We start from the raw sequence: 21,751 nt of genomic DNA, 5'->3' as shown, positions 1-21,751 counted from the left end.
TGGGTTGGAGAATGCAGACAATGAAAATGTGGATGTTATAGAACACTAAAAGTATTCTTCTGATACAAACAAGCCATGTTTGTAAAATATGTATGTCCTACACGCATTACAGTAAAACATTAGCAAGACTAGTGTTTTTCCCAGGAGGGCAAAGGGGCATGGCGCATTACTTTCAAAAAGGGCATTTTAGCGCGCAGTTTAGGCAAAAAAAGGGCGAAAACGTTCCCTGAATACCTGAATTACGGGGAAACATGTAATCGCATCTGAAGCAGTTGTGGAAAAAATAACATATAAACAAGCACATTTTATGGTAATTGATTTATTTAACTTACTATGATTTATGTTAATATATTTACCTTGCAATGTACATTTAATTTCCATGCTGTTTCAATAAACTGTACAGCACGACAAACATAATAAAGCAATATATGCATATGAATCTGATTATACACAGATCCACTAACATATAAATGAAACCATGTTTGTCTTATCCCATTTTCTAACAATAATCTAGCCAGATGTTTAAAATAACATTGCGAGTAAATTGATCGCTAACAATATGCAAACACTCGTTTCCGTGACATACAATGATACATCCACCGAGTAGATTACAAATAAATAAATAATGTTGTTGCTATCTAAAACATTTTCATGCATCTTTGATTATCACAGACATTTCATTAATTCCATTTTAATGTATAATCTCCATCGTTAATTCGATCGTTTACGACGTTATTTGCCATTTTTGCCGAGTCAAAATTTAACTCTGTATAGTCCGCCATGTTGTTAAAATGTCAAATGATGTACGCGACAGGTGCGCATAGCAACGTTAAATCGTATACGCGATTCGCATTTTGTTAAATTAGTATACGTCTCAGTAATTATTTCAATAATTAGATCTAATTATCCTAAAAACAAAAACGATAAAGAATAAATTTGTTTGTGTTTTTAAATGTAATTATTCGTAAAAATATATGTTTCTATATAACTGAATAATGCATGCAATACACAATTGCCGCTAGAATAACATCGAGTTTTTCATCAAAAGTCTCCGAAGTAACGATTTTATCGTGGAGGAGTACACATTGCCGACCGAAAAGTGCGCTTGGTATAACAAAGTCTCTGGCATTATCCATTGATACTGCCACGGGGTTATTCACGCATGACTAATTCACAGCTTTGGAGCAGTCAGTAAGACCTACCTATAAATCGAGCACTGTAATAGATTAAATCTGCTCAATTAATATAGTCGATTAGACGTTGACGTCTCTCGAGTAAATCAAGCACAGTCGGAGCGTCACAGACAATCAAGGCCGCTGATTTTGCGGACCAAGTTAGGTCATAAGGCAATAAAGATGTTATAGATAAGGGCGCGTGGCGAAATTTGCCTTTGAAAAGGGCAGAGTGGCTATCCGTGAGGGCGGCATGGCTTTTTGCCACGCTAAAATGGCCTGGGAAAAACACTAAAGACAATACAGAACAAGTACGGGTAAGAAATCTCAACCTCATATTGAAGTCTTACCTGCCCCTTCCTCATTGTAGTTCATCACATTCTCTCGAATGTCATCCTCAGGGTCCACATCAAGGATGTATTTCTCTGGGTCTGTCCTCTTCTTGTAGCGAATCAGCAGGAACACCATCAGCGCAACCACTGTAAGGATGCCGTTCAGTGAATTGATGATTTAACGACTTTAAAATATGATAAATTAATTGTATATTTGCAACGGTTGTGATCTGACAAGGGAATGATAATAACCCACCTCCCTTATATGTCACTCAAACAAAGTTGTCATCATCCTGTACATTTGAATATTTCTTGCTAGTCAGCATTCAAAAGGCTAAAACCTACTGATGCAACTGTTAGTCAACCACTCTGAACAGTGAAACCTACTGATGCAACTGTTAGTCAACCACTCTGAACAGGGAAACCTACTGATGCAACTGTTAGTCAACCACTCTGAACAGTGAAACCTACTGATGCAACTGTTAGTCAACCACTCTGAACAGGGAAACCTACTGATGCAACTGTTAGTCAACCACTCTGAACATTGAAATCTACTGATGTAACTGTTAGTCCACCACTCTGAACAACACCCACTTGTGCACTTAACTCACCAAGCACTACAAAAATGCTGACAATGATGATGATGATGAAGCTAGTAGTTAGTCCAGCCATCACTACAGGGCCAGGTCCCTGGATATCGCACAGTCGCCCGGTCCAGCGCGGGGGACAGACACATGTGAAGTTCTCAGGGTGAGGTTTGGTGATGCATGTGGCTCCGTCAAAACAGGGCGTGTCTCGGGCGCAGTAGTCGATAGGGAGGCAGTTGTAGCCGTTTGGGTAGGTGCCAGCAGGGCATCTGGAGGAGTAGAGAAAGACTTTTTGCTTTACATGTTTACGGAACATGGAAATCTCAACATGTGATAAATTATTAACTTCATTACATTCAGTTCAAGATTCATTTTCCATACTTAAACTTATGAACTTCAAACTAATATATTTCATCTTAAATAACTGCTACTCTTGTGTTATTAAACAAATAAGAAACAGAAAACAACTCTACAATATAAAACATTATATTCGAGCCAACTTAATTCTCCTGGCTTATAATTTAATATGGGAAAATTCTTGTTCAGTTCTTTTTATGGGTGCAATTTGGGACTATTTTCTGTCAAGGAACTTCCTTAATCATCACCGATTTATTTTAAGTTTAAATATGGAATACAGCTAACTAATTTTTATAATAAACCAATAGCTTTTTAAAGTTTTGATCTTTAATGAGGAGATACATGTATCATGGATGACTGTAAATTGGCAAACCACACTATTCCATGAAGAAGACAACGCCATCTTAAAAAACAAATAAAAAAACTCTTCAATGGGAAAATATAACTCTAGCATTATTTCATCAATTGGCTATTATATAAGCACCAAATTTGATTCAACCAATCGGAAAGAAGATCTAAAACTGAAGTTTGATTTGTCCCTGATTATTTTTTACATATTGACAATTTGTGTCACGCAATGTGTGTGCAACATCTCATTAAAACAAGACCAGTTTTATTGTGACATTTGTGAAAATTATGTGATGAATTGCAATTTTACAGACCAGGCACAAGACTGAGATCTTGTATCTGTAAACAAACCTTTGTAAGCTCTCCCAATAGACACTATTTAGTGCGTGTAAACAAACCTTTGTAAGCTCTCCCAATAGACACTATTTAGTGCGTGTAAACAAACCTTTGTAAGCTCTCCCAATAGACACTATTTAGTGCTCAAAATATTTTGTTTGCCAAGCGGAGGATCATTAAAAACACAAAGCTTAATCATTCTAACAATCGATAATGCCTTTCCCGCAAAAGTGAAAATGGCTAAATGCAACCATCATAAAACCAGAACAGCCTGCGATTAACATGCAGGCTGTTGAGGTTTAATGCTGTTAGCTTTTTACCAGTATCTTATATGAGTGGTAAAGGGTTAGAAGCCACTAGGATTAAAGCCTTAAGGGTTAGAAGCGACTAGGATTAATGGTAAACTAAACCCAGCACACCCACCTGCACTCATGTTTCCCCCAAAGAGGCACACAGACAGGGGCGTACGGGACACCAGTGGGGCAGACAACTCCCATACAGTCCTCCCTTACACAGTCCATCTCCACGCGGTGATCATACTCCAGGGTTGCTGCCTCGCTCTGAGTGTTCTCAGACTGAACCATCGGCAGCCATTTACCGTTCAGCCGAATGTCAGTGATACACGCTGAAAATGACGTCAGCACAAGTTGTTTATTGGGAAAATTATATTGAAAAAATTTGCTCATTTTTTATAATAGTGTAAAGAACAAAATTGGGAAAAGGTAAAAATTAAGAAAGATATATTATTTTGAAATAATTCACTTATTTAAAATTTAAATGATATTTTTCTTGAAAGGAATAGCTCTTTGCCCCATTTTTAGGTCATGAATGCTTCATTCTTTAATTTGTTAAGATGGAAATATACAATTAATTAGAAAATCATAAGAGCAATTTATTTATCACATTCAATAATTTTGTTTAGTTCCACCCCTGCTAACATACATACAATATTTTTGAATAATTAAGACTTCAGTTGCAACCAATGGCATAAGTCTATTGGAGATCCACACAACTAAGACAGAGGATTGACAAAAAGCCCCCCAAAATGAATATCAGAGAGAAAGTTTCTAATTTTCAGAATCAGTTTTGTTAACTTTGACATTATCATTTATATGTGTTTACAAATATATAGTTTAAAACCTAAAATCAACTGTACTGACATAGGTACAAGAAATGCGTCACTCAAGGAGCAGGCAACATCTGAAAGAAGAAAGAAACCCTTCAGAAATAAAAGCAAACTCACTCTGATTGAGATCCAAGCTGTCCACGATTGGGTTGTTACTGAACACCACATGTGCCCCGCTCACAATGCCGTACATATCGACAGTGATCAGCTCCCGCCCACCGATGGGTCCCCAGGTCGTGTTCCTGTACCGGCCCTCCCCGTCGTCCATCTTCAGCTCAAACCAGCGACCAATGCGGCGCAGGCTGACCGTGTGCCACTGACCGTTACTGGCTGGGGCTCGTGCCAGGGTCAGCGCTGACTCACCGTCCTGACCCCCCAGGTTGTACAGAACCTGCACTCGTCCCTTCACCAGCTGTGAACACAGAGACAGGTTAAACATGAATGAATCTTGCTATGACAAAAAGGGGTTTCATGCACGAGTGAAGTGTCGTCCCGTATCACGAGTGAAGTGTCATCCCCTATAAGCCTGTGCAGCCTGCCTGGTTTTCTAAGAGGGAGACTCATTTTGAAGATCAATTATCTTTTAGAGCTTTATATTTTTGAAAACCTATTTAATAGAACCTAAAAACAGCTCCACAAGCTGTATAATACTGATATACATTTTAAGACAAAAGCTGGATTAAATTTATTGCAAATACCATTTCAATATAAGAATAGGTTTGGCTATAGTGTGAAAAAGCATTTTTTTTAAACATGAGCAGAGATTTACATTTTGCAAAAACTTAATACTAAAATTACTTATTGCTTAATATGTGGTCTTTGTCATTTTTATGTTTTTCAGTAAGCTAAAAACAGTATTTGTCAACTTCAATCTACTTTTTGGAAACAAAAATCCTATCAAATATAATGCAAACACACTGTAGACACAAGATGACCACCACCCTGCCACAACAGGCCTTACCTCCAGGGTTATAAACTCCTGCATGTTGGACGGCAGGTGCAGGAGTATGCCCTCTGCGTCCCGGGTTCTAAACCGCACCTGAAGCTCTGTAGTGCGGGACTGAAGGTCAAAGTTCACGAAGCTGTACTTAAGGGTCCAACCCAGGAAGCTGTTGAGTTTGAGGTCACGAATTGTGGTTGCTGGAAATGAAATGTCATTGATAAAATTTTGTGTAATCTGTTAACTCACACATTAGAGGACAGCCCATTATTTAGGAATTAAATTGCCAATTCCAAGTGTGCCCCAAAAGTTGATGTGTCTAGAAATGTTCAGTTTGAGCAGTGTATTGGCATTTGTTGATTTTACATCTATTATAACTAGTTATTTTTACAGAAAAAACAACAAATTATGTTTAAAACTAAATAATTAAAAACAAACAAATTATGTTTAAAACTATGAAAAACTATGCATATTGATTGGTTTGGAACTCTTTCAAAGAAATGAAAGTTAAAAAAAAAACGTTTACTATGGCATGCACACAATTATCTCGCCTACCTGTTCTGCAGGGTTTCCTCCCCAACCTGTGCTGCATCCCTAACTGTACTGCTGGGTTCCCTCCTCTACCTGCACTACACGGTTTTCTCCACTACCTGTACTACAGGATTTGCCCAACCTGTACTACAGGGCTTTGCCCCTAACCTGTCCTGCAGGGTTTGAACCCCATACCTGTAATGCAGTTTTCTCCCCTAACTTACCTACAGGGTTTCCTATCCTACCTGTGCTGCAGGGTTTCCTCCCCTACCTCAGGATTTGCTCCCCTAACTGTTATACAGGGTTAGCTCTCCTACCTGTACTACAGGGTTTGCTTCCCTACCTGTACTACAGGGTTTGCTCCCCTACCTGTACTACAGGGTTTGCTCCTCTACCTGTACTGCAGGGTTTGCTCCCCTACCTGTACTACAGGGTTTGCTCCCCTACCTGTACTACAGGGTTTGCTCCTCTACCTGTACTGCAGGGTTTGCTCCCCTACCTGTACTACAGGGTTTGTTCCCCTACCTGTACTACGTGGTTTGATCCCCTTCCTGTACTACATGGTTTGATCCCCTACCTGTACTACATGGTTTGCTCCCCTACCTGTACTACAGGGTTTGCTCCCCTACCTGTACTACGTGGTTTGTTCCCCTACATGTACTACGTGGTTTCCTCCCCTACCTGTACTACAGGGTTTGCTCCCCTACCTGTACTACAGGGTTTGCTCCCCTATCTGTACTACAGGGTTTGCTCCACTACCTGTACTACGTGGTTTGATCCCCTACCTGTACTACAGGGTTTGCCCCCCTACCTGTTCTACAGGGTTTGCTCCCCTACCTGTACTACAGGGTTTGCTCCCATATCTGTACTTCATGGTTCGCTCCCTTACCTATACTGCAGGGTTTGCTCCCCTACCTGTATTACAGGGTGTGCTTCCCTACCTGTACTACAGGGTTTGCTCCCCTACCTGTACTACAGGGTTTGCTCCCCTACCTGTACTACAGGGTTTGCTCACCTACCTGTACTACAGGGTTTGCTTCCCTGGTCCCTGTAGCCAGGCCTGCAGGTACATTTGTACTGGGAGTTGGTGAGGTCAGTCAGTGCACAGGAGCCATAAGGGCCGCATTTGGGGCTGTCAAGGGAGTTCACTCCACACACCTCCTCCTCCTCAGCACAGCCATTGGCATGGTTCTCTCCCTTAGAGTACGGGCCAGTGTAGAGATCATAGAGCTGGAGGAATGTAAGCAATTCGTTTAAAAAAAATATTAAAAAAAACAACAATTTCCACCTTACAAGCGTACAATGTTCTAAAAGTGTACAATGTTCTTTATCAATTTTACAATGTGTCTTGATATCCAAACTCAGTTTTTTTTACTGAAACTGCTGATATATTTTGTATACTCTTATTTTGACCCATCAATATGGCTTATTATACAATTTCATTCTTAGAAAGCCAGACAAGGCCCTAGCCATTTGTGTACATCTCCTAGCTTTTCCTTTGACTGATTGATTGCGTGTCCTCCTTACGATACATTACATGGTGAAGACTTTCCCTTTGACTGATTGATTGTGTGTCCAACTTACGATACATTACATGGTGAAGACTTTCCCTTTGACTGATTGATTGTGTGTCCTTACGATACATTACATGGTGAAGACTTTCCCTTCGACTGATTGATTGCGTGTCCTCCTTGCGATACATTACATGGTGAAGACTTTCCCTTTGACTGATTGATTGTGTGTCCTTACGAAACATTACATGGTGAAGACTTTCCCTTTGACTGATTGATTGCGTGTCCTCCTTACGATACATTACATGGTGAAGACTTTCCCTTTGACTGATTGATTGTGTGTCCATACGATACATTACATGGTGAAGACTTTCCCTTTGACTGATTGATTGCGTGTCCTCCTTGCGATACATTACATGGTGAAGACTTTCCCTTTGACTGATTGATTGTGTGTCCTTACGATACATTACATGGTGAAGACTTTCCCTTTGACTGATTGATTGCGTGTCCTCCTTACGATACATTACATGGTGAAGACTTTCCCTTTGACTGATTGATTGTGTGTCCATACGATACATTACATGGTGAAGACTTTCCCTTTGACTGATTGATTGCGTGTCCTCCTTTCGATACATTACATGGTGAAGACTTAACCTTTGACTTATTGATTGTGTGTCCTCCTTACGATACATTACATGGTGAAGACTTTCCCTTTGACTGATTGATTGTGTGTCCTCCTTATGATACATTACATGGTGAAGACTTTCCCTTTGACTGATTGATTGCGTGTCCTCCTTGCGATACATTACATGGTGAAGACTTTCCCTTTGACTGATTGATTGTGTGTCCTTACGATACATTACATGGTGAAGACTTTCCCTTTGACTGATTGATTGCGTGTCCTCCTTACGATACATTACATGGTGAAGACTTTCCCTTCGACTGATTGATTGTGTGTCCTTACGATACATTACATGGTGAAGACTTTCCCTTTGACTGATTGATTGCGTGTCCTCCTTTCGATACATTACATGGTGAAGACTTAACCTTTGACTTATTGATTGTGTGTCCTCCTTACGATACATTACATGGTGAAGACTTTCCCTTTGACTGATTGATTGTGTGTCCTCCTTACGATACATTACATGGTGAAGACTTTCCCTTTGACTGATTGTGTGTCCTCCTTACGATACATTACATGGTGACTGATTGATTGTGTGTCCTCCTTATGATACATTACATGGTGACTGATTGATTGTGTGTCCTCCTTACGATACATTACATAGTGAAGACATAATGTGTGTCCTTCTTACGATACATTACATGGTGAAGACATAATTATGTCAAGTTTCAATTTAACCCTTTACCACTTGAGATACATATTTTGAACATTTGTAGTCCCATGCAAAAATAAATTTAATTAAAGACTTGTCTTACTAGATTCGAGTTTTAAAGGCTTCATTTCCAACCCTTAAATACTGATAAGCAGCAAACAGCATAAAACCTGAACAGAATGCGAGTTATTCACAGGCTGTTCTGGTTTTATGATGTTTGCACATGGCCATTTTTCACTAAGCTTCTGATGGGTAAAGTGTAAAGTGTAAATGCTTTCGAAATATGTAAAACGTTTGCACCACAAAGTCATGACATTTTATAAGGATGGTGTTTTCGTCAACAACTCAAGAAGGTGTGATAACAGGATGAACAAGCAAATTCCTTAAATTGATATCTTTGAGGGGGACATTTTTAAAAAAGCAATATCATTAATGATTTGTAATATAGAATAAATTTTGTTTGCTGATTCACATTTTCACTTCATTAAATTAGGTACAATTTATGCAAGTTTGATTGTCGGGTGTTGCAAAATGTAGGCGTACTAAATTGGACAAGTCAAATGGACAAAAGCTTATGGTGAATCCAGGTTACCGCACTCTACTTTGTTGTGGGGAGGTATAATACCCATGTCGTACCAAGCATGCTCCTACCTTGCCATTGTGTACCAGGTTCCTCATACAGCCCTGAAAGCGGCTGGAAGTGACAGAGGTCGGGTACCGGGGCTCCACATATCGACCCCCCAGCTGCAGCAGAGTGTTCACATTGAGGTACATGTTGTCCCCGGGGGTCACACCCGTCACCTCGCAGGGAGTGCGGTCCATAGCCGTGTCCATCACCAGTCCAACATCAAGCATGTCACACCGATCAACAATCAGACTCACAGTCTGGAGTGAAATGTGTGGAAAATGTGTGTCAAATAAAGGTATTAGTTTCAAAGACTGTTTGTAAAATACATGTCCAGAGTGATACTTCAAAAGCGCTTCAGTGAAGGGAACTACCTGATCCTGCTAAATAGCATATAATGAAATATATGCTGTTTGATAAACAAGTAAATAAACAACAAATAAATTTACAAAAGTAAATCAACAATAAATAAATTAACAACACGCAGAGTAAAACACTTTTCAACAACCCCATTCTCTGCCCACCTTTCCTTTCCTGACAATGTCAATCACGTGCCACTGTCCATCATCCAGCTTCTGCAGATAACGCTGACCTCTCTGGTCCCTCCCATCCAGGGTTAAGGTCATAACCCCTGACCCATGGTTGACCTGCAGCTCTGGGTACCCGTCCACCAGGGAAAGGGCGATGAAGTCTAGGGGCTCGTTAGGGCCCAGGTCAGCCACTGGGCCGTTGTAAAAGATCAGACCGTTAGGGGACTTGGAGATGAACTCTATGCTGGTGTGGCTCTCCTCACATTGTTCGAAGGCAGCGTAGAGCGCATAGCCCTTGAAGAAGCTGTGACTGGTCATCTGGCAGCGAGGCCCGTCAAAGCCTTTGGGACAGTCTAAGCATCTGCAGTGAAACATAGTTTGGGTTAAAGGGTTGTAATGCCATCTTTGTAATACATATGAATATCAAATTCATCAGTGTAAATGATCACTTAATGCCAATTAAATTTATTGTTGAAATAGATCGCCAATTGCAAATCAAATTCATCATTGAAAAAAATAAACAAATACCAATCAAATTCATCTTTGTAAAAAATCACCAAAAGCCAATCAAATTCATAATTTAAAATTGTTTGAAAATCTTTTGCTGACTTGGGTTTTTGTATAGAAAATTTAAAATCGAAATAAATAATAACATAAAATTCATGCTAGATTTTTGGCATTCACATTGAATCAAGACCTTCTAAGAGTTATATCACAACAAATAGACGTACCTTACATCCCCCCATTCATCCTTTACACATCGTCCCCCGTTCAGACAGTGAGTAGGTGAGCAATCAACTGGCTTAGAGAATTCCGTGGCAGCACACACACACTCAGCCACCACAGATGTCCCCACACCAACAAATGACGTGCCGTTGGCATTGATGTAGTTTGGGAGGTCTGATACGATGAGGACATTGGAACATCCGCCCGACTCACACGTCTCCAGCAGGCACATGTCCACAGTCACCATGGTGATCTCTATGCCAACAGCATCCTCAAACTGATGACAGAATGAAATATTGAGTTTGTAGTAAACTTGGTAACAGACATCAAATATTTAATTATGTGTGCCCAGTGTTTGTTTTATGTGCTTAAGGAAAGATATTTTGCAACAAGATAGACTAAAGATCCAAGATTTTCTCATCTGAGATATACAGGAACTAAACTGAAGAATGTCAAAATAAAGTTTTCACTTTGAAGATATATAGGAAACAAGTTATTGCCAGATGTGGCCAATCTTAAGACCACAATTTGAAAAAACTTGATAAAGAAATACCATGTTATTTCATGCCATGTTAAGTTTTAAATAAAGACATATTAAAACAAGTAAAACCAAGGCACATGGTCCAAACAAACTTGGTTTTATAGAGCAACCATGCTTTGTTTAATGCTTAATATTTCACTATGGGCCTTGTCGTTTTATAGAAGAAGATTTTTTAAGTTATTTTGATAAACCAGTCCATATAAATCACACGAACCCTGGGGCAATCAATGATTTGAAGAAACTTAGTAAAGGGCCACTAGACCATGTTACAAACAATTGTTAAACTCTGGACTCTTCTTGTGTCAGAGAGGATGATTTTTCTAGTTTTCATATTTTATTTCTAGTTCTGGTGACATACATATGCAACAGTCTGGAATGAGTTTAACAAATTTTAAATTCCTGTGAAGCTTCATTAAAGTATGTCAAGAGTTCAGGAGGTGAAGTTGTTTGAAAAAAACAATAAACACACACATGCACCTCACATCCCATGTGCACAAAAACATCAAACCTAAGTCAATGAAAGCGATGTTAAAATAATATTCAGATAATACAAATAATTTTGCATTTCTAAATAGGAGTCCAATAACATTCATAATGGAATCACTTTTAATTTAAGCCAGCAAAAAAAATCTTTGTTTGTTGTTCAAATTGAATTCGCACATACCTCTAGACAACAGATCACACCATAATAATCACAAAATTCTACAGCAGAGAAAACAACAACATCAAAGCCTCACTGTAAGAAAATGGGGAGTAATGCATGTATGTAAAGTGTCTTGCCATATTAGCCTGTGAAGTCAGAAAATGGGGAGTAATGCATGTATGTAAAGTGTCTTGCCATATTAGCCTGTGAAGTCAGAAAATGGGGAGTAATGCATGTATGTAAAGTGTCTTGCCATATTAGCCTGTGATGTCAGAAAATGGGGAGTAATGCATGTATGTAAAGTGTCTTGCCATATTAGCCTGTGAAGTCAGAAAATGGGGAGTAATGCATGTATGTAAAGTGTCTTGCCATATTAGCCTGTGATGTCAGAAAATGGTAAGTAATGCATGTATGTAAAGTGTCTTGCCATATTAGCCTGTGATGTCAGAAAATGGGGAGTAATGCATGTATGTAAAGTGTCTTGCCATATTAGCCTGTGATGTCAGAAAATGGGGTGTAATGCATGTATGTAAAGTGTCTTGCCATATTAGCCTGTGATGTCAGAAAATGGGGAGTAATGCATGTATGTAAAGTGTCTTGCCATATTAGCCTGTGATGTCAGAAAATGGGGTGTAATGCATGTATGTAAAGTGTCTTGCCATATTAGCCTGTGATGTCAGAAAATGGGGAGTAATGCATGTATGTAAAGTGTCTTGCCATATTAGCCTGTGATGTCAGAAAATGGGATGTAATGCATGTATGTAAAGTGTCTTGCCATATTAGCCTGTGATGTCAGAAAATGGGGAGTAATGCATGTATGTAAAGTGTCTTGCCATATTAGCCTGTGATGTCAGAAAATGGGGAGTAATGCATGTATGTAAAGTGTCTTGCCATATTAGCCTGTGATGTCAGAAAATGGGGTGTAATGCATGTATGTAAAGTGTCTTGCCATATTAGCCTGTGATGTCAGAAAATGGGGTGTAATGCATGTATGTAAAGTGTCTTGCCATATTAGCCTGTGAAGTCAGAAAATGGGGAGTAATGCATGTATGTAAAGTGTCTTGCCATATTAGCCTGTGAAGTCAGAAAATGGGGTGTAATGCATGTATGTAAAGTGTCTTGCCATATTAGCCTGTGAAGTCAGAAAATGGGGTGTAATGCATGTATGTAAAGTGTCTTGCCATATTAGCCTGTGAAGTCAGCTCTTACCCTATTTTTTGTTCAAAGGAAGTGTATTCTTCGCTGAACATCTTGTTTAAACAGAAAGTGTTTCTCTGATCAGCCTGCGCAGACAGCACAGGCTTGTTGGGACGCACTTCATGCACAGGCATTTAGCTCCGTATTCCCAGAGCAAGGCTCATCAATATAAAAACAAGAAATGTGTTTTTTTTAGAAACTCTATGTCCCCTTCTGCGCCGCTTTGAATTTTTTGTTGACCTTTGACCTTGAAGGATGACCTTGACCTTTCACCACTCAAAATGTGCAGCTCCATGAGATACACATGCATGCCAAATATGAAGTTGCTATCTTTAATATTGCAAAAGTTATGGCAAAATGTTAAAATTGGAGGAAACAAACCAACAGACAGACAGGGCAAAAACAATATGTACCCCACTATAGTGGTGGGGGACATAAAAAGTTGATAACTAAGTACCAATGCTCACCTCATGTTTATCCAAGGCCACGATGGCGTCCATCTTACTAGCCGGGTACCAGGGGGAGCCATGTGCTGCATACCGTATCTCCACATACCGGTTCCCTGGACCGTTCATGACACTGAATATGGCCACATTCCTGCGAACCACACGCAGTTTGTCAGCAAGAAGGGTCTGGAATTTCTCGTAAGGACTCTTCCCTCCCCTGCTTGGCTGACTTACAAACTCCTCTGCTGTCATGCCTGCAAAAACGCATCAGTAGAACTTAAGGAGAACAGAACAGACTGGGCTAACATTAATAGGAGAACAGAACAGACTGGGCTTACATTAAAATAGGAGAACAGAACAGACTAGACTTACATTAAAATAGGAGAACAGAACAGACTGGGCTAACATCAGTAGAACTTAAGGAGAACAGAACAGACTGGGCTAACATCAGTAGAACTTTAAGAGAACAGAACAGACTGGGCTAACATTAAACATCAGTAGAACTTTAGGAGAACAGAACAGACTGGGCTAACATTAAACATCAGTAGAACTTTAGGAGAACAGAACAGACTGGGCTAACATCAGTAGAACTTTAGGAGAACAGAACAGACTGGGCTAACATCAGTAGAACTTTAGGAGAACAGAACAGACTAGGCAAACATTAAACATCAGTAGAACTTTAGGAGAACAGAACAGACTGGGCTAACATTAAACATCAGTAGAACTTTAGGAGAACAGAACAGACTGGGCTAACATTAAACATCAGTAGAACTTTAGGAGAACAGAACAGACTGGGCTAACATCAGTAGAACTTTAGGAGAACAGAACAGACTGGGCTAACATCAGTAGAACTTTAGGAGAACAGAACAGACTGTGCTAACATAAATAGGAGAACAGAACAGACTGGGCTAACATTAAAATAGGAGAACAGAACAGACTGGGCTAACATTAGGAGAACAGAACAGACTGGGCTAACATTAGGAGAACAGAACAGATTGGGCTAACATTAGAACAGAACAGACTGGGCTAACATTAGGAGAACAGAACAGACTGGGCTAACATTAGGAGAACAGAACAGACTGGGCTAACATTAGGAGAACAGAACAGACTGGGCTACAGAACAGACTGGGCAAACATTAAAATAAGATTTTAACCCTTTACTGCACAGATATGTATTTTGACCTGTTTGTAGTCCATTAGAAAATCAAATTAAATTACAGACTTTTCTTTCTAGATTAAAGTTTGAAAGGCTTTATTTCCATCACTTTGATGAGCAGCAAACAGCATAAAACCTGAACAGACTGAGGATTTTATGTTTGTTGCATATAGCCATTTTCACTTTGTTTCTGAGTGAGAAAGGTTTTAGATGCCCATTTTACACTGCAAAACAACATAATCCATTTCCTGAAACAAAGCGTCTTGTACTAAAAGCAACAAGAAATGTGCCAAACATATAATGATGCCCCCAACTTATTGCCAAAATACAAGTGTTGGTTGGACAGTTTTTATGTGTATTTACTACATGTATAATAACAGCAGTACAAATATTTACAAAGGCTAATAACTCAATAAAGGGGAGTGAGAGTATCAGTTCTTGTAATTCCCTAAATGAGAACAACCTCCCTAAAAATTTTCACCTTGATCCTTTTTAAGTTTTCTAGATATACTCCAGACAACATTAAAGAAGACAATTAACAAAGAGCAAGAATTAACAGATCATATTTCAAAAGTGCCATGTTAGATTTGGCTGTTTATTTAACATAGACTGGATTTATGGTTATTAATACTTTCTGAAAGTTAATTGAAAGTATCAGATGAAAACCAGCTGAGTTATCAAGCAGAAATGCTAAAATGCAGACATACAGAATCAAGGAGTGATGGACAGTTTAGAAATAATATAAATCAAAACATTTGACAACATTTTCCATTACATCATTGTATTGTAAACACAGTACACAAAGTTTTTCCTTCACATGTGAAATTACGAGTAACGTCCAGGAAATCGTACTTTGATTAGAGCACTTCTGTTCAAAATAAATAACAATCACAGTTAGTAAGAAACTATGAACCATTGAAGTTTTGTCAACAGTATACAACCAAACACTTCAGTCAAGCCCTAGAAAAAGGGGTCAAAAATGTGTTGTCCCAGATTAGCCTGTGCGGCCCAAACTTGTGTTGTCCAAGATTAACCTGTGCAGCCCAAGTTGTCCCAGATTAGCCTGTGCAGCCCAAACTTGTGTTGTCCCAGATTAACCTGTGCAGCCCAAGTTGTTCCAGATTAGCCTGTGCAGCCCAAACTTGTGTTGTCCCAGATTAACCTGTGCAGCCCAAGTTGTCCCAGATTAGCCTGTGCAGCCCAAGTTGTCCCAGATTAGCCTGTGCAGCCCAAACTTGTGTTGTCCCAGATTAGCCTGTGCAGCCCAAGTTGTCCCAGATTAGCCTGTGCAGCCCAAGTTGTCCCAGATTAGCCTGTGCAGCCCAAGTTGTCCCAGATTAGCCTGTGCAGCCCAAACTTGTGTTGTCCCAGATTAGCCTGGGCAGCCCAAACTTGTGTTGTCCCAGATTAGCCTGTGCAGCCCAAACTTGTGTTGTCCCAGATTAGCCTGTGCAGTCCAAACGTGTTGTCCCAGATTAGCCTGGGCAGCCCAAACTTGATTTTTGTTAAGAAGAGACTTCCTTTAAACCAAAACCAACATAAAAGCAGAAAGTGTTGTCCCTCATTAGCCTATGTGGAGAGCATGGGCTATTCTAGGAAGACAATTAGCCCATGCATCAAAACCTGTCTTATGTGGAGAGCATGGGCTATTCAAGGAAGACAATTAGCACATGCATTTAAACCTGTCTTATTTGGAGAGCATGGGCTATTCTAGGAAGACAATTAGCACATGCATTAAAACCTGTCTTATTTGGAGAGCATGGGCTATTCTGGGAAGACAATTAGCACATGCATTAAAACCTGTCTTATGTGGAGAGCATGGGCTATTCTAGGAAGACAATTAGCACATGCATTTAAACCTGGAGAGCATGGGCTATTCTGGGAAGACAATTAGCACATGCATTAAAACCTGTCTTATGTGGAGAGCATGGGCTATTCTGGGAAGACAATTAGCACATGCATTAAAACCTGTCTTATGTGGAGAGCATGGGCTATTCTAGGAAGACAATTAGCACATGCATTAAAACCTGTCTTATTTGGAGAGCATGGGCTATTCTGGGAAGACAATTAGCACATGCATTCAAACCTGTCTTATGTGGAGAGCATGGGCTATTCTAGGAAGATAATTAGCACATGCATTTAAACCTGGAGAGCATGGGCTATTCTGGGAAGACAATTAGCACATGCATTAAAACCTGTCTTATGTGGAGAGCATGGGCTATTCTTGGAAGACAATCAGCACATGCATTAAAACCTGTCTTATGTGGAGAGCATGGGCTATTCTAGGAAGACAATTAGCACATGCATTAAAACCTGTCTTATTTGGAGAGCATGGGCTATTCTGGGAAGACAATTAGCACATGCATTAAAACCTGTCTTATGTGGAGAGCATGGGCTATTCTAGGAAGACAATTAGCACATGCATTTAAACCTGGAGAGCATGGGCTATTCTAGGAAGACAATTAGCACATGCATTAAAACCTGTCTTATGTGGAGAGCATGGGCTATTCTAGGAAGACAATTAGCACATGCATTAAAACCTCTTTTCACAGAGCAAGGCTCACTTTATTGTACGCTTTCTTAAGTAATTTACCCGTGAATCTAAGGGATCCCGAGCTATACACAGCCTCATCTGTGATCTCCTGAACTACCACCCTCACTGTAGCCGTGGCATTGATGTGCGTGAACACGACAAAGTCATGCACCTTGGCCGAGAAATCAAAGATGCCAGCTGGGGTATCCTTGTTCATTCTGATCAGCCCGTTGTTGTAGTCAACACTGTCAAAAAGATAGAAAATTGGATTATATAACATATCTTAAGTGTTTGTAAACATTTGTTTATAAGATTGCGACGTATCATCATTTGTACTTATAACACAGCGTGATAGACAAGAATAATCTTTGAAAACATAAAGTGAATTTATTTACTTATTGATTCTTCACGGAATGACCAATATATTTAACAATCTTTCTCACTATTAATCGATTAGCTAAGAGCACTGACATCTACAAAACAAGCGCAGTCCATTTTGAGAATTATTTTTACTGTGCCTGTGACGTCATTTACATTGTCAAAACAAAAGTGCAGTTTCTTTGTGTACTAAACCTATTTTTTGTTCGTTCGAAAAATAGTTTGCCATTTATATCGACGTGGCAGGAGTTCTGGAACTGATATTATATTTCTCAACTGGAAAAATAGCACTTGCCCAGTCGGTCAAGTATTTAACAAACTTTACTCGCCCGACCGTCAACTTCACTCGCAAATTTGAGCGGTCAAGTGGATTTTTCAAGGTCTGTTAATTATTAAGTTTCTGGTGAGGTATCATAAAAGGTGGGATAAATATCTTATGGTTCATGAAAACTTGTGAAACTTGTGGAGTTTTCTATCTATTTTGATACACAAACTGATCCACTTAAAACAAAATTTCCACAAATAATGTTACTCTTTAGAGGGTCATTCACATGAGAGATAGCACACAATGTAGTACAATCAGCAAGCAAACACTTTTAGTTCAAAAATTTTAACTAAGAATTTTATAAATTTTTATTCAGTTTTCATTGAATTTGTGGCACTGTAACTTTTTTATTTGTATCAAAGAACTTTCTAAATTGTCACCAATAGTATAAAAAAGGCTGCACACAGCATGCAACTTAATTTTACCAATACGTAATGGATTTTTGCTCATTTCCCAATAACTGTATATTTGCAATCGTATTGTTTTCATGCAGCAGACAACACCGTATAAGCAAATCCTCTTCAATATGGAGAAAACATTGACTGCATTATGATACCGATTGGTTAAGATAGTGGCTGTATTTTATTAAACCTATCACAAAGCACACATATATTGGAAGTTTGATTCGAGAAATTTTATTCTGGAATTCATGTCCAATTGTTTTTGCATTTTGAACAATTATTCAACAGGTTTTTGTTTGAAACATAAATCGCTTCTAGACCCATTTTTATGCAACTTTTATGTCGCATCTAGACCCATTTTTATGCAACATCTATTAAAATTAAGCAATACAATTGCAAATTTTCTGCCTTTATGAAACAGTGAAAAGTGATTCATAACAAATGTATTTAGGTTAATATACACAAAAATCATTAAGATCAAACAGATAATTATTATTGATTAGTGTTGATTAGACAAAAACAAAAAGTGTGTAGTACGGATGGATATGTACAATATCTGCACCTAATTCCCTATACTTTGTTTATTCATATGAAACATGAACACTAAAATTTTTCTAAACACATGGTAGCTTGCTGAGAAAACATAGATAGTGAAACGTTTTGCTGTGTCAACAATATACAATTAAATGGTACATTCCCAATTAAGCAAAAATGCTAAAATTTCAAACACTTAATTTAATGTTAAAGGCTTAAACTCTTAATGCTTTGCATTGAGTGAGGCAGTGACTGCAGCTTTAATCATCATTTACCATGCTCTAAAATATCCAATACATGCCTCTTTTGACGAAAACCTGTACATTAAACAGTGTTGCAATGCGTAACAATCAAATAATTTGGAGTTCTGTTGTTGTCTTTATATTTTGTGATACTAAGAGGATTGGTTATATATACATTGTAGTACAAAATACATCACTCATTGTATGAGCACGGATGGCCGAGTGGTCTAAGCGATAGACCTTTACTCAAGGGGTAAGTGATTCGAGCCCAGTTGAGTGTTACTTTTTTTTCTTTAATTTATTCTTATTTTTTTGCTGGAGCTTTTTAGAACCAATGTTTACATTTATCAATATAAAGCATTTAATGAAAAACTTCAATACATGCCAAAATCTGTGAAAAGGTCCCTTTAATACATAAAGATCACACAATGTTATGTGTATAGTTGAACAATTGTAACAAACATTCCGTTCTTTACTTGTATGACATTTCAAACAGAAATATGCACATTCAATTTACTGTGTTATCTGTAATAAGGCCACTATATCAGCTAGATATATTTTTTAAGGAGCATAAACCTCTCATTTATAAATGCAACGTTTCAAGTTTCCTTTATGAATGGCATCTTTTTAAAACTTTTCACAAAAATAGTGTGCTTTATGTTAACCTAAGTAGAGGATGATAAGTTATGACAAAGAGCTTTTCATAGTGTCTGTACACCTTTCAAACCAACGTACAAACTTGCTGAACGATTATTGATTTGTGATTGAGTAGATTATTGGATTATTGACTTGGTGAAACGTTATATTCATGGGGAAGATTTGCTTAGTTACTTCTGTTTGCAGTTTGATTAGAATAACTGAAACTGCGGAAGTTATCTAAAGTTTATCTTGTTAGGGTTAAACAATATTTTAGTAGCTTGAAATCTGACATAAGTATTTAATGTGTTTTTGACAATATTTCTGTGGTACTGGAAAATATAAAATATTGAAGTTATAATTAAATTGAGGTCTAACAGGATTCTTTTTTCTTTTACTAAATATTAAAGATGGCGACCTTTTCTCAGTCAACTGTGGATAAAGGCTCTGATTCATTTACAGACTTTTGTTGTTCCCCATGTTTAGAACAAAACATTGACCAGTGGGCAGAATTCTACTGCAATAACTGTCATAAATTTTATTGTGCAAAATGTATAAACCTGCATCGTCAGTTGTTTGGGAAACATGTGACATATGGAAGGGGAGACACAAGTAAGTGGCCAGTGTCAAAGGAAGTGGAGGATTTCCTTCGGAAATGTGACCTCCATGGGGACGAAGATCTAAAAATGTTTTGTTATGACCACAGTCAGCTGTGCTGCACTAATTGTGCTTTCCTCAATCACAGGTAATTGAGTCTTGTATTTGCTTTCAAATATGTTATAAATAGACCATTTATTGTTCAGAACAATCATATACAGGATTTTTTGTTGGACTTGGTGGAATATCGATTCTAATTCAGGAATGATAATAGAAAATGATATTTTCAACAAGGGAGCAGCCACGAGTGAATAAAAATCGATATTCCACCAAATCCAACCAATTTTCTTTTAATTTGTTGCTTTCAAATATTTATTTTTGTATTTTTTCCATTCCATACAATATAAATCCCGGTTGGGTGCCCCAAAATGTTCTTACATGTATGTTCAAGGGAAGCTTAATCATATGTTTTATAAACATTCAATGCAGAGTAAACTGTAATCGCCCTTGGTAACATTAGGGGTCACAATGGGGAAACCAAAGATATCTATAAATAGTTCCAGTCAAACAATGAAAATTATTGATAATTTTCACTGTTATTTTTCACAGTTTTAAACAGTGAAATACACTGCAACGCCGATATATCGCGGTTGTTGGGATCCAAAGATCGCGAGCGCGATATATCCGGCGCGCGATATAATTCGAGAAATGTCTAACTAAATTGTATTGCGGTTAATTTGTCAAATTTCCCCAATGTTTTCATTTTATATACGGCGATGCTACATATTTTTATAGTAATAATTGCAAACCAATTCTACAATAAACATTTTTAATAACTACATACGTATCTGTATTTATCATAAAAACCAAAATGTAAATTATTGTTTTCATTTTCTTGAACGATCGCTCGCGAAACAGTTAAAAAAAAATTCTTGCCTTAAAAAAAAGTCTAAAATATAATTGTGCATAGATTCGAATTTACCCTTATAAATAGTCCTAATGAAGGAACTGAAACAGCGTAACGGTAACGATACAGCGTGTTTGAATGATATTTTATTAAGAGGAAATGTCAATGCCACATAATTCGCGAGATACCGCGGTAGTTTAGTTGAAATTTACAACGAAACTTTTTATGGAAATTAAATTATCTCAATGTTGTACCCGTAACGAAACTTTTATTTACAAATAAATACATCCACGCCAATTTTCGCGCGCTTTTTATTAGAACAAAGAAATTCATGACCAGTACCGAAATTAAACGATTTATATACCAGTAAACTGCCATAATTACCTTTGAAATGACACTTATTGGTTATTTGTTAAGTGTTAAAAACAACCCCAGCCGTGTGTACACAACACTGTCACTTATCGACTGTTTTTCACGCTTCACTGCGTGCCATAGTAAGCCGTGACATATAGGGTGTTAATACTTGCAAGAACCGGTTTTTTTGCTCCAGTTAGCGAATTCTCAGATTAAAACATGACATTTAGTGATTATGCTTGTCGGATTTTTGGGAGCCATAGCCAAAGCGCGATATATTGGACAGCGCGATATAACGGTCCGCGATACATCGGCGTTGCAGTGTATCAGTTTTAATTCACTGATATTTCCCTATAAACCATCTGAAAGCATAAAATAATAACAAAAAATTATTAACTTTGTGTGT

General features: G+C 38.3%; 2 protein-coding genes and 1 long non-coding RNA gene across 9 annotated transcripts in view; 1 reads left to right on the top strand and 2 right to left on the bottom strand.

Annotated features, from left to right (window-relative positions):
• Positions 1 to 21,751, bottom strand: part of LOC127844602 (neural-cadherin-like) — a 195,265-nt gene that overhangs the window by 73,253 nt on the left and 100,261 nt on the right. For 2 of the 3 annotated variants that reach the window (XR_008032834.1, XM_052374992.1), the window contains exons 25-35: positions 17,032 to 17,216; positions 13,304 to 13,536; positions 10,461 to 10,732; positions 9,724 to 10,090; positions 9,226 to 9,459; positions 6,749 to 6,959; positions 5,220 to 5,398; positions 4,376 to 4,670; positions 3,556 to 3,757; positions 2,116 to 2,360; positions 1,523 to 1,651 (exon numbers count right to left, since the gene is read on the bottom strand). Coding sequence is in view for 2 of the 3 variants with exons in the window: in XM_052374992.1 (XP_052230952.1) it covers positions 1,523 to 1,651; positions 2,116 to 2,360; positions 3,556 to 3,757; positions 4,376 to 4,670; positions 5,220 to 5,398; positions 6,749 to 6,959; positions 9,226 to 9,459; positions 9,724 to 10,090; positions 10,461 to 10,732; positions 13,304 to 13,536; positions 17,032 to 17,216 (2,552 nt within the window). In the remaining variant the exon portion in view is untranslated. The remainder of the gene's footprint in view (positions 1 to 1,522; positions 1,652 to 2,115; positions 2,361 to 3,555; positions 3,758 to 4,375; positions 4,671 to 5,219; positions 5,399 to 6,748; positions 6,960 to 9,225; positions 9,460 to 9,723; positions 10,091 to 10,460; positions 10,733 to 13,303; positions 13,537 to 17,031; positions 17,217 to 21,751) is intronic. The other variant, XM_052374993.1, reaches the window with a different exon arrangement.
• Positions 1 to 21,751, top strand: part of LOC127844604 (uncharacterized) — a 67,812-nt gene that overhangs the window by 42,557 nt on the left and 3,504 nt on the right. Inside the window, exons 1-2 of one of the 5 annotated variants that reach the window (XM_052375000.1) lie at positions 17,502 to 17,729; positions 19,950 to 20,232. The exons of 3 other annotated variants lie outside the window; for them this stretch is intronic. In XM_052375000.1, the coding sequence (XP_052230960.1) occupies positions 20,174 to 20,232 (59 nt within the window). In that variant the 5' untranslated portion in view covers positions 17,502 to 17,729; positions 19,950 to 20,173. Of the gene's footprint in view, positions 1 to 17,501; positions 17,730 to 19,248; positions 20,233 to 21,751 lie in introns of those variants that run through there. One more of the 5 variants, XM_052374997.1, reaches the window with a different exon arrangement.
• LOC127844617 (uncharacterized) lies at positions 7,103 to 8,774 on the bottom strand. The gene is made up of 3 exons (XR_008032841.1): positions 8,288 to 8,774; positions 7,895 to 7,951; positions 7,103 to 7,225 (listed from the first exon to the last, which is right to left on the bottom strand). It is a non-coding gene; the product is annotated as an uncharacterized LOC127844617 (long non-coding RNA).

Source organism: Dreissena polymorpha, chromosome 9 (assembly GCF_020536995.1).
Source record: "Dreissena polymorpha isolate Duluth1 chromosome 9, UMN_Dpol_1.0, whole genome shotgun sequence".
Classification (NCBI taxonomy): Eukaryota; Metazoa; Mollusca; class Bivalvia; order Myida; family Dreissenidae; genus Dreissena; species Dreissena polymorpha.
Note: the sequence above shows the minus strand (reverse complement) of the source record. Positions and strands in the feature narration are given on the sequence as shown.